Source organism: Girardinichthys multiradiatus, chromosome X (assembly GCF_021462225.1).
Source record: "Girardinichthys multiradiatus isolate DD_20200921_A chromosome X, DD_fGirMul_XY1, whole genome shotgun sequence".
Lineage (NCBI taxonomy): Eukaryota > Metazoa > Chordata > Actinopteri > Cyprinodontiformes > Goodeidae > Girardinichthys > Girardinichthys multiradiatus.
This window is the reverse complement of record NC_061817.1, coordinates 21,051,338-21,063,873: the sequence shown is the minus strand read 5'-3', so window position 1 is coordinate 21,063,873 and position 12,536 is coordinate 21,051,338. Positions and strand designations below refer to the sequence as shown.

General features: G+C 41.8%; 1 protein-coding gene across 2 annotated transcripts; it reads left to right on the top strand.

Moving 5' to 3' along the window:
• The first annotated feature begins 626 nt into the window (after window positions 1-626).
• Window positions 627-11,432, top strand: gaa (alpha glucosidase). Of its 2 annotated transcripts, none has more exons than XM_047357196.1 (19): window positions 627-1,546; window positions 3,657-3,808; window positions 3,936-4,101; window positions 4,291-4,387; window positions 4,876-4,995; window positions 5,088-5,206; window positions 5,579-5,710; window positions 5,933-6,043; window positions 6,138-6,251; window positions 6,352-6,436; window positions 7,399-7,516; window positions 7,671-7,804; window positions 7,964-8,115; window positions 8,212-8,360; window positions 8,459-8,600; window positions 9,626-9,724; window positions 10,037-10,201; window positions 10,826-10,978; window positions 11,102-11,432. In XM_047357196.1, the coding sequence occupies exons 1-19, from the start codon at window positions 1,016-1,018 to the stop codon at window positions 11,165-11,167; spliced, it is 2,805 nt and encodes a 934-aa protein (XP_047213152.1). In that variant the 5' UTR covers window positions 627-1,015; the 3' UTR covers window positions 11,168-11,432. The 2 variants fall into 2 exon arrangements, with proteins under 2 accessions (XP_047213152.1, XP_047213153.1); XM_047357197.1 differs by having other exon boundaries at window positions 634-1,546; window positions 4,336-4,387.
• Window positions 11,433-12,536: the final 1,104 nt, after the last annotated feature.

Here is a 12,536-nt window from a genome sequence, read left to right as displayed (position 1 = left end):
CAGTCCTGATTATTTGTTGCAGTCTGGACCTGTCCTGTTTTGTGGATGATCCAAACCACACTGAGATGGATGAAGACAGGACAGACTGAATGATGGCAGTGTAGAAGATGACCAGCAGCTCCTGTGGAAGGTTGAACTTCTTGAGTTGCCTCAGGAAGTACAGTCTCTGCTGGGCCTTCTTTCGAACAGTGTCTATGTGTGAAGACCATCTCGGGTCCTCAGAGATGGTGGTTCCTAAGAACCTGAAGTGGTCCACGGCCGATACAGTGTTGTTGAGGATGGTGAGGGGGGTGTATGGGGGTGGTGTTCTCTAAAAGTCCACCACCATTTCCACAGTCTTGAGTGGGTTCAGTTCAAGGTAGTTCTGACCGCACCAGCGTACCAGCCGATCCACCTGCTGTCTGTATGCAGACTCATCACCATCCTGGATCTGTCCAATGACAGTGGTGTCGTCTGCAAACTTAAGGAGTTTCACAGACGAGTCCGATGAGGTGCAGTCATTTGTGTACAGGGAGAAGAGGAGTGGGGATAGAACACACCCCTGGGGGGCACCAGTACTTATTGATCTGGATCGGGAGAAGATGCTCCCCAGTCTCACCTGCTGCTGTCGGTCCGTCAGGAAGCTGTTGATCCACTGACAGGTGGATAAATTCCGTCTTTATTTTTTCTGTATTTATATGAAACAGTTGAAAATCATTAATTTATTTGGGTTGGTAGGGGGGCTCCTTGTTTTCGCTATTTTACCAATAAGTATTGGGAGTTTGAGCTTGTTTGTCCCATCACGCTTGCCTTAGTATTTTTATCCTTTCTGACGCCAACTGTTTCTTCTTTTAGCTGTAACGTCGGTACAGATTAATTTGCTGTAGTGGTTTGCTTTTGTTACCAGTTTCATTTTATTCGCTTTTACGCCGACATTTTACTGGACGAGACGACTCGTATTTTCTAAGTTAGCATTTATAGCTTCGACATAACAGGGTTCGCTAAACAGGAGTTTCTATGGGTCTGTTTTTGTAGGATGGGTATTTTGTCTAAGTTAACTGTCACCGTGCTCCTTTCTCTTTCTTTGCTAGTGTGTTTACACAGGGACCTTTTGTTCAGCAATGAAGGCAGACTCGTTTGGTCAGTTCATTACGATCATAATGAGGTTATAGCACATAAAAAGACTGGTTATTATTATCCTGGCGTACCAAAGAGTATTTCAAAGAATGACATCCACCCAGAAAGCCTCCAAAGTTCTGGGAATTCCAGACAAACTGAATGCACCACGGCTCCGGAGAGTCGGTTTGACTGTGGCAGGGACAGGCTGCTGAGCCAGGAGGAGTGTGAGGAGAGGGGGTGCTGCTATGCTCCTCTGCCCAGATCTGCAGGACCACCCTGGTGCTTCTACCCTGCTCTGTACCCAGGCTATACCATGGGACCCCTCACCCCCAGTAGGAGGGGTCAAATTGCCACCCTGACCCGGGTCACCCCATCCTATCTTCCCAAAGATATTTCTACTCTGAGCCTGGAAGTCATAGAGGAGTCTTCAAGTTGCTTTCACATTGTTGTGAGTATTTCAAATAAAAAAATGAATGCAACTCTTAACAATTAATGTTGTGTAGAATTTCTTCACCAAACCAGCTTTCTCATTTCTTTGCTTCTATGCTTTCTTGCACTCTTTTGTAGTAGTTTATGTCATTTTTTTCTCCAGTAATGGAATATAATTTACAGAATTTAGTTGTTTGATTAAATAGCCCATACATTCACATTACACCTACAAACATCAATGTATTTCACAGAGATTTTATGTGATGGAGCAACACAATGTGCTGCATTATTGCAATGTGGGAGGAAAATGGTGCATAGTGTTGAAAATATTTAAAGTTTGACGTGCATTTGTTTTCAGTCTTCCTGAGCAAATATTTTTAGATTCAATTTTTACCGTAATTACTGGTAAACGTTTTTTGACTTAAGTTCATTTTTCATATTCAGCCTTCGCCAAACAGCTGTTGTGTTTTTTTGAGAGATTAAATTACACACAGATGGACTCAGGTTGAGTATTTAATTTCAGAAAACACTGGCACTGGTTTTATTTAGGGGTGTCAGAGTTAACGGGTCTATTTACAAATGCATGCCACTTTTGTCAGATTTTTCATTTATAAAAAATGTTGAAAACCATGCAAATTTCATTGAAACTGAAACACCTGTCATTTTAGTGTGGGAGGTTTCATGGCTAAATTGGACCAGCCTGGTAGCCAGTCTTCATTGATTGCTCATTGCACCAGTAAGAGCAGAGTGTGAAGGTTCAATTAGCAGGGTAAAAGCACAGTTTTGCTCAAAATATAGAAATGCACACAACATTATGGATGACATACCAGAGTTCAAAAGAGGACAAATTGTTGGCGCACGTCTTGCTGGCGCATCTGTGACCAAGACAGCAAGTCTTTGTGATGTATCAAGAGCCACGGTATCCAGGGTAATGTCAGCATACCACCAAGAAGGACGAACCACATCCAACAGGATTAACTGTGGACGCAAGAGGAAGTTGTCTGAAAGGGATGTTCGGGTGATAACCCGGATTGTATCCAAAAAACATAAAACCACGGCTGCCCAAATCATGACAGAATTAAATGTGCACCTCAACTCTCCTGTTTCCACCAGAACTGTCCGTCGGGAGCTCCACAGGGTCAATATACACGACCGGGCTGCTATAGCCAAACCTTTGGTCACTCATGCCAATGACAAACATCGGTTTCAATGGTGCAAGGAGCGCAAATCTTGGGCTGTGGACAATGTGAAACATATATTGTTCTCTGATGAGTCCACCTTTACTGTTTTCCCCACATCCAGGAGAGTTACGGTGTGGAGAAGCCCCAAAGAAGCGTACCATCCAGACTGTTGCATGCCCAGAGTGAAGCATGGGGGTGGATCAGTGATGGTTTGGGCTGCCATATCATGGCATTCCCTTGGCCCAATACTTGTGCTAGATGGGCGCGTCACTGCCAAGGACTACCGAACCATTCTTGAGGACCATGTGCATCCAATGGTTCAAACATTGTATCCTGAAGGTGGTGCCGTGTATCAGGATGACAATGCACCAATACACACAGCAAGACTGGTGAAAGATTGGTTTAATGAACATGAAAGTGAAGTTGAACATCTCCCATGGCCTGCACAGTCACCAGATCTAAATATTATTGAGCCACTTTGGGGTGTTTTGGAGGAGCGAGTCAGGAAACGTTTTCCTCCACCAGTATCACGTAGTGACCTGGCCACTATCCTGCAAGAAGAATGGCTTAAAATCCCTCTGACCACTGTGCAGGACTTGTATATGTCATTCCCAATACGAATTGACGCTGTATTGGCTGCAAAAGGAGACCCTACATCATACTAATAAATTATTGTGGTCTAAAACCAGGTGTTTCAGTTTCATTGTCCAACCCTTGTACTTTGTGATGGTGAGTCAAATGAAGTGACCAAACATTACAGTGAAGTTTGTGGTTGTTACTTGATGAAAAAGTGAAAATGTTCAAGAGTATAAATGCCTCTTCCAAGACAGAATATTTTACAAACTCTACTTACATGTATTTCTTCAGGACATTTGATCCTTCACATTCATGCATCTAGATGTGTTGGTGGTTGTTTTTGGTTTTGAGTGACATAAGTTTTCTCTGAAGGTAAAGGACCCCTCCTCTCAGCGGTATGAAGTCCCCCTCCCAGGTGGCACTCCTCAGACAGAAGCGTATACCCAGGATGTCCTCTACACCACAGAATACCAGCATGATCCCTTCGGTTTCGTAGTGCAACGCAAGTCCAATGGAAGGGTCCTGTATGTAACTCTGTCTTTTTTAATCCCTTTATAGTCATCATTGTCATCTCTGTCCAGCCTTTCTAGTCTGCTGCCCTTTTTGGTGCAAATTGATAAAAAGATTGGTTGTTTGTTTGTTTGAGTTTAGGATGAACACCACAGTTGCTCCCTTGCTGTTTGCTGACCAGTACCTGCAGCTGTCCACCACACTGGCCTCCTCCCTGGTGTCTGGCCTTGGAGAGCATTACACGCCTCTCGTCCTGGACCTGAACTGGACATCACTGACTCTTTGGAACAGAGACATGGCCCCACATGTGAGTCTGTTGAAGTGACTGCGCCGACCCGACAAGTAGGTTGCCAAATATTAGCAACGTTATCGGCAACATTGAGACTGGATTCTTTATATGCATGCCTGTCTTCTTACCCTGCTTCCTGCTGTGTGTATATATATATTTTTTTTTTTATATATATATATATATATATAAAACTGTATTTCACTGCAGGCTGACGCTAACCTCTATGGCTCCCATCCATTTTATATGGTGCAGGAAGAGAACGGCTTTGCACATGGAGCTTTCCTTCTCAACAGCAATGCAATCGGTACCACTTTATTTCCCTAAGCACACTGCCTCTAACAGTATTTGCTCCAATGGATTATTTTACAGAAACATATGCCTCAACCTGTTTTCATGGTTTGTCCTCTTATATGCAATTTTGTGCTGATAATGTCCCATTTGACTGGTGCTAAACCCTCCATATAATTCCCCTCTTGGATAATAAACACGTTATTGTACAGTGCATAAAAGGCATTGCTACCCCTTGAACTGTTTTAACATTTTTTCATGTTGCAATCAACATCTCCAAGTTATTTTATCAGTAAGTTAAATTGATAGCCCAAGATAAAGCTGTGCATGATTCTGAAGTGAGAGGAAAAGAATAACTGGTTTAAATTTCTTCACAGATACAAATCTGAAAAGTGAATGATGCTGCCTATGGCATCATAACTACAGAGATAGTTTCAGTTTATTTCTTTATATAGCGCTTATTTACAACAATGTACTCATTTCTCTTTTTAAATGTCTATGTAGAAGTGATGCTGCAGCCAACTCCAGCTCTCACCTGGGTGTCCACTGGTGGAATCCTGGATCTGTACATTTTTTTGGGCCCTGACCCTCAAAGTGTGATACGACAGTACCTCCAGGTCATTGGTATGTCTTTAGCTGTTATTGAGCTTCAGTAACAAATATCCAAATAGTAAGAGACGTACAAACATGCATGAATAACGATTTTCTATTTCCAGGGTATCCCATGATGCCTCCTTATTGGTCACTGGGCTTTCATCTTTGTCGCTGGGGTTATGTGACTAGTAATGCAACTCGCATGGTTGCACAACGCATGCACAGTGCAAACTTTCCCATGGTAAATCAAACCAATAGCAATTGTGTAAAGGCAAAATATACTCAGTCTTTTGCACATTTTGATTCTTTATTTGATTACAAACTGATAAAAGTACGCATGTCTGAGTTTAGTAATATGTTACATCCTTAATTACATCAGTAACTGTGAACTGTGTACAGAGGGAAGCGATCTGGAATCTTTTGATTTTATTTCACAGGAACTTATTAAAGAACTTTACAAATAAGGTCTGCAAATATTGCAAAAGGCCCAGTAATTTAAGTATATTCATATTTATAAAAGCAGGATCAGTTCTACCATAATCAGAGTGAGTAAAGATCTAAAGTATAATTATTTCACTTGTTATTAAGAGTATTTAATGTAATTTACCACCAGGATGTACAGTGGAATGACTTAGACTATGCAGACAAGCGAAGGGTGTTTACCTTTGACCCGATGCGATTTGGTGACCTTCCAGAGATGGTGCAGGAGTTTCATAAGAAAGGCATGAAGTACATCCTCATTCTGGTAAGATATCTTTGAAATATGACATGTTTAATTATCAGAGATTTCCTTTCATTAGAACTCAAAAAGGAAACCCAAAAAGCAAGATCTTGAAACATTCTTTTCCCACAGCATGCTCAATTAAATAAGAGTAAAAGTAGTCATTGATCAACTCATCCAGTAGATGGCAGCAAAACTCTTTTACAGTGTAACTCCAGTGTTTTATCTTGGTTTGTTCTGCCTTAGGACCCAGGCATTAGCAGCACCAGCCCCCCTGGAACATACCCTCCTTTTGAAGACGGTGTGAAACGAGATGTATTTCTTAAAAATGCAACTGGGCACATTCTGATAGGGAAGGTTAGATCCTTCTTTAGGTCATTATTTGGAGATACTATACTATTTAGCTCTTCATTTATCTTCATTTCAGCGGGGTTTTGTCCGGTGCACACAGGTTTGGCCCGGCCCGACAGCATTTCCTGACTTCACCAACCCTGAGGCCAGGCAGTGGTGGGAGGACTGCATCAGAATCTTTTATTCCAAAGTTCCTGTAGATGGTGTGTGGATTGTGAGTACACAAACAAAGAAGCATACAAAATAGACCATTGGTTTATATTTAAAAGACAGAGTTGTGTACCTGCAGGCTAAAATCTCTAAAATAATGACAGGATATGAATGAACCATCCAGTTTCGTCCAGGGATCAGTGGAGGGCTGCCCCGACAATGAGCTTGAGAAACCACCATACACGCCCAGTAAGTGTGTTACATATCACTGGTTTGCAATTTTCCAACTACAATGCCCATGTAAAAGTATTAACACTCCTTGAACATATATGTAGTTTGTCACATAATGTATTTTAATGGGATTTTAGTTTTTTTACACCAACACAAAGTAATCCATGATTATGAATTGGAAGAGAGAAGATAACTTTCAATAAAAGAAATCTGACAAATGTGGTGCGCGTTTGTTTTTAAAACCCTCTGGGTCGATGCTTTGTAGAGTTACCTTCTGCTGCAATTACAGCTGCAAGTCCTTTGCCCATTCATCTTTTGCAAAACAGTTCAAGCTCAGTCGGGCATGATTGAAAGCATCATTAAACAACCATTACAAGAGTTTTTTTCCTTGTCCTGCTTTCAACAGGCTTTCTTCTAGAATTGTTTTTAGCTCCATTTGTTTTTCAACTCCGACCATCTTACTTGTCCCTGCTGAAGAAAAGCATCCCCACATCATGAGGTTGCCTCCACCATGTTTCGCCATGTGTATTATTTTCCGCCAAACATAAAATTTTTGCATGTAAATATCAATTACGGTCTCATCTGACCAGGGTACCTTCTTCCACATGTTTGTTCTGCCCCTCCACCTAGCTTACCTTTGGAGCTTTCTTTTAACAAGTGATATGAAAGAATCCCCACATCATGATGCTGCCACCACCATGTTTCACTGTTTCATAGCTGCGTTAATACTAAGTTGAAATTGAACACACTGTGACTCTGTTCGCTATTTAGGTGACTTGTAAAGAGAGCTTGTTGCATTTGATTTTGTTTGGTGTTATCAGAGTAAGTGGGGATGAATACAAAGACATGCCATGGTTTTCAGATTTTTATCAGTAAAAATGTTCCACCTTAACAGAATCCCAATAAAATACTACGTTTTTATCACTTAGACTACTGTTACAAATCTTTAGTGTGTTTTTCTCTAAATATCACGCAAACAGGGGTGGTTGGCGGCCAGTTAAACTCAGGAACCATCTGTATGTCGGCACAGCAGAAGCTGTCCAGTCATTACAACCTGCACAATCTGTACGGATTGACTGAAGCTTATGCAACGCACAGGTCAGACCATGCAACCATGTGAATAAGGTATTATAACACCAATGTAAGAATAGGGAGATAAAAACTACCACAAAAGTCACTCTTCATACTGCATGCAGATTTAGTTATTTCTTTTGTTGCATGTTTATCTTGTTTACTACATTTTCCTGCTTAGTGCTCTCATGAAGATTCAGGGGAGGAGACCCTTTGTTTTGTCTCGATCCTCTTTCCCTGGCATTGGGCGTTTTTCTGCAGTGTGGACAGGAGATGTGAGGAGTGACTGGGAACAGCTTCGGTTCTCCATCGCTGGTGAGTAAATGCCAAGTGTCAAAAGGTCACAACGGTGCGTTTTTGTGGAAATTTCAATAAGGGTCTCAATTAATTGAGGCATCCAAACTTTTGCTAAACATTGCTTAACATCCAGGAGTTTAAAGTCTTACAGAGAGCTTCTGTACTATTTTTACACAGCGGTGCTGCAGTTCAGCCTGTTTGGAGTGCCCCTGGTGGGAGCGGACATCTGCGGCTTCGAAGGCAACACCACAGAGGAGTTGTGTGTGCGATGGATGCAGCTTGGTGCCTTTTATCCATTGATGAGGAACCACAATGACAAGCCCAACGCTGTGAGACTTTGTTGCATCTGTAATCATGGGTCTGGAATATTTGTTTCGTATCATGAGAAGATGTAACCCTGTTTTCCCTTGTCCCTCGTCCCTCAGCCTCAAGAGCCGTATGTATTTGGGCAGAAGGCCCAAGCAGCCATGCGGAGTGCGTTGAACCTTCGCTACTCCCTTCTCCCGTTCCTCTATACACTCTTCCATCATGCGCACACATCTGCTGACACTGTTGCTAGGCCCCTCTTCATGGAGTATGTACTTTCTTCTTCTTCTGTCCTTTTAATGTCACATTTAACTAAAATATCTCAACCATTTTTTTATTTTCTCTCTGTGTTTTTGTAACTCTCAGGTTTCCCACCGACCCTAACTGTCTGACCCTAGACCAACAGTTCCTGTGGGGGAGTTCACTTCTCATCAGTCCGGTTTTAGAGCAAGCGGCGGTAGAACTGAGAATCTACCTGCCAGCTGGCACTTGGTACCACCTGCATAATGTGAGGGGCCACACAGGTTCATTACCGTCTACTACGGCAACAAAGACAGTCACCTGCAAAAGTGTTCAATCCCCTTGGACATTACAACCACAAACTTCAATGCATTTTCTTTTAGAAATCTTTTTACAGATAAGAAAATCTGATAAGTGTGGCATGATTTTGTACTCGGCTCCCTTAATCTAGAACCCTTTCATAAAGGCTAGTGCAACCAATTTGGTTCCGAACTCACTAATTTGTAAACAGAGGACACTTTTGTGTCTTAAATCTCAGTATGAATCCAGCTGTTCTGTAAAGGCCTCAAGGAGAGCATTTACCAAAGTATAAGCCAAGAGGCCTATGGTAACTCTGGAGGAGCTGCAGAGATTATCTACTCAGATAATTTGTTGGAAGAACAACTAATATTTGTGCCCTCCACCGATCTGGCCATTATAGAACAGTGGTAAAAAGAAAGCACTTGTTGAAAAATAGCAAAGAGAAACACTGTTTGCAGTTTGTCCCAAGTCATGCAGGGGACACAGCAAACCTATGGAAGAAGGTGCTCTGCTAAAATGAGACCCACATTAAACCTGCTGGACTTTGCAAAATCTTGAGGCTAGACGGAAAGTTCATCCTCCTGCAGGACGACTAAACATTCAACCAGAGCTACTATGTAATGGGTTAGATCAAAGTAAATTCACGTCTTAGAACGGTCCAGTCAAAGTCTAGACCTAATTCATAATAAATAATACTTAACTAAAAATGCTTTTCACAGATGCTCTCTATCCAATCAGACTGATCTTGAGTTATTTTGGAAAGAAGAATGAAAGGTGGTTCTACATACTATTGACTCGGGGATGAATACAAATGCACAGTTTTCAAATTTTTATTTGTAAAAAAATGTAAAAACGTCACAATTATGCAGTACTACAATCACATAAAATCTAAATCAATTATACTGATGTTTGTGGTTATAATATGACAAAATGTGAAACGTTAGGGAGTATAATAACCGTACTATTCTATTTACATCTCTTTGCTTTCTGAAGGGTCAGCCATTCCACAGTAACGGTCAGTACTTTCAGCTACCTGCCCCTCTGGAAACAATCAACGTTCATGTGAGGGCGGGGCACATCATCCCCCAGCAGGTGGGTGTCGGTTCTGCAGAATTTATGAGAATGAATCTTGGGGTTTATTTTAGTTTTTGTCTCTGTGTCATGGATAAGGTGATCATTTGTTCACTAAGATATTTAAGTTTACTGTAGTCCAATTATTGCTGTACAGGATTTGCTTGATAAGCTGTACAGCTCCTTGGTTGGAGATTATTTATGCTACGTTCATTAGTTTGATGGTGTCGTTGGTCAAATGTTGTATTTGATTGTGTCATATCATCCTACATAAATACAAGTAAAAAAATGTGTTTTAAAATGCCGCATCATCCTGTTTTGTTTCCTGTGAAGGAGCCTGCTTTGACCACTGCAGCTTCACGTGGAAACCCTTTTTTCCTGACGGTGGCGCTATCCACCAGTGGCAGGGCTTGGGGGGACTTGTTCTGGGATGACGGGCATGGTCTCAGGACTTTTGAAACACGCAATTATTGTTATGTTACTTTCACTGCTGGACAGGTAGGTGCGATGTTTAGCAAGAGTATTCACACGGCTTCAACCTCCCCACATTTTGTCGCATTTCAACCACAACCTTGAGTGTATTATAGTAGGATTTTATGTGATAGACCAACACAAAGTGGTGCGTGATGGTCATGTGGAAGGAAAATGATTCATGGATTATTCAAAGTTCCAAGTCTTTTGCGACCTAGCAGGTTTTTCTTCCAGTGTCCTGTTTTTTGATCCATTCATCTTCTAATCAACTCTAGCCAACTCCCCCGTTCCTGCTGAAGGAAAACATACCCACAGCATGAGGCTGCCACCACCATGTTTTACCACAGGGATGGGTAAAACAGGGTTTTGCATGAAAGGAAAAAGATTTAGTTATGGTCTCATCTGACCAGATTTTGCTGTGTCCCCTATACGTCTTGTAGAAAACTAAAGAGGACTTGTTGGCTTTCCTTCAGCAAAGGCTTTCTTCTGAATACAAATGTATGCCGCACTTTTCAGATTTGTGTTTGTTAAGAGAACACAAAGACAACCATGTATCATTTCCTTCCACTTTTCAATTATGCTCTACTTTGGTTTATCAATAAAATTCCCAATAAAATACAAATGTGTTTAATTATCCTTACTTTGACTTAGTCACAGATAGTTAGTGACCCTCTGAACCTGAGTGGGGCCTTGGCCAGTCTGCTGCTGGGAGGCCTTCGGGTGTTTGGAGTGAGTTCACCGCCTCTTTATGTCGTGGCAAATGGAGAGAAAGTCAGTGACTTTACATATCAGGCTGACATAAAGGTGAGTCCGGGCTTAGTCAGGAATGTTTGCTTTGATGCGTTTGAATTACTGCAACATATTAATGGCTTCCTGTCCATCATGTTGCACACTGAACTGAATTTATCTTTGTGTCTCTTCTTGTAGGTTCTGACAGTGACTAGTCTGGCGTTACCCATGTCAAACACATTTACAGTCCAGTGGTTTCCATGATGCACTGGATTTATATTATATTCTTTACCCTCTTTACCCAATGAAAACCCATTTTCACTTTTTTTGGAAGAATCCACTGGATTATTTTTTTTTTTATCTCTTGGTATTTTTAAATAGTTTGTGATGCCATGAACAGGCTCACAGCATCACAGCATCACAGATTCTCCACCATACCTGCCTGGCCAAAAAAAAAGTTGCCACCAAAAAAAAGGTCACACGCTCTAATATTTCGTTGGACCGCCTTTAGCTTTGATTACATCATGCATTTGCTGTGGCATTGTTTCGATAAGCTTCTACAATGTCACAAAATTTGTTTCCACCCAGTGTTGCATTAATTTTTCACCAAGATCTTGCATTGATGATGATGAGTCTGACCGCTGCACAAAGCCTTCTCCAGCACATCCCAAAGATTCTCAAGCGGGTTTAGGTCTCTGTGGTGGCCAATCCATGTGTGAGAATGATGTCTCATGCTCCCTGAACCACTCTTTCACAATTCGAGCCCGATGAATCCTGGCATTGTCATCTTGGAATATGCCCGTGCCATCAGGGACGAAAAAATCCATTGATGGAATAACCTGGTCATTCAGTATATTCAGGTAGTCAGCTGAGCTCTTTCAACACATGCTGTTGCTGAACCCAGACCTGACCACCTGCAGCAACCCCAGAACATAGCACTGCCCCCACAGGCTTGTACAGTAGGTACTAGGCATGATGGGTGAATCGCTTCTCCTGCCTCTCTTCTTACCCTGATGCCTCCATCACTCTGGAACAGGGTAAATCTGGACTCATCAGACCATATGACCTTCTTCTATTGGTCCAGAGTCCAATCTTTATGCTCCCTAGCAAACTGAAGCCTTTTTTTCCAGTTAGCCTCACTGATTAGAGGTTTTCTTAAGGCTTTACAGCTGTTCAGTCCCAATCCCTTGAGTTCCCTTCGCCTTGTGAGTGCAGAAATGCTCTTACTTTCACTATTAAACATACTGTAGCCCGGAGTTCTACTGTTGTTTTTTTCTTCGATTTGATTTCACCAAACGTTTAAGTGATCGCCAATCACGATCATTCAGGATTTTTTTCCGGCCACATTTCTTCCTCGAAGATGATGGGTCCCCACTATCCTTCCAGTTTTCAATAATGCAATGGGCACTTCGTAACCCAGTTTTGGTAGTTTCTGCAATCTCCTTAGATGTTTTCTCTGCTTGATGCATGCCAATGATTTGACCCTTCTGAAACAGACTGACATCTTTTGCATGACCACGGGATGTGTCTTTCCACATGGTTGTTTAAGAAATGAGAAGTAACTCATTGCACCAGTTGGGGTTAAATAACTTGTTGCCAGCTGAAACAAAATTGCCCATGCAGTAATTATCCA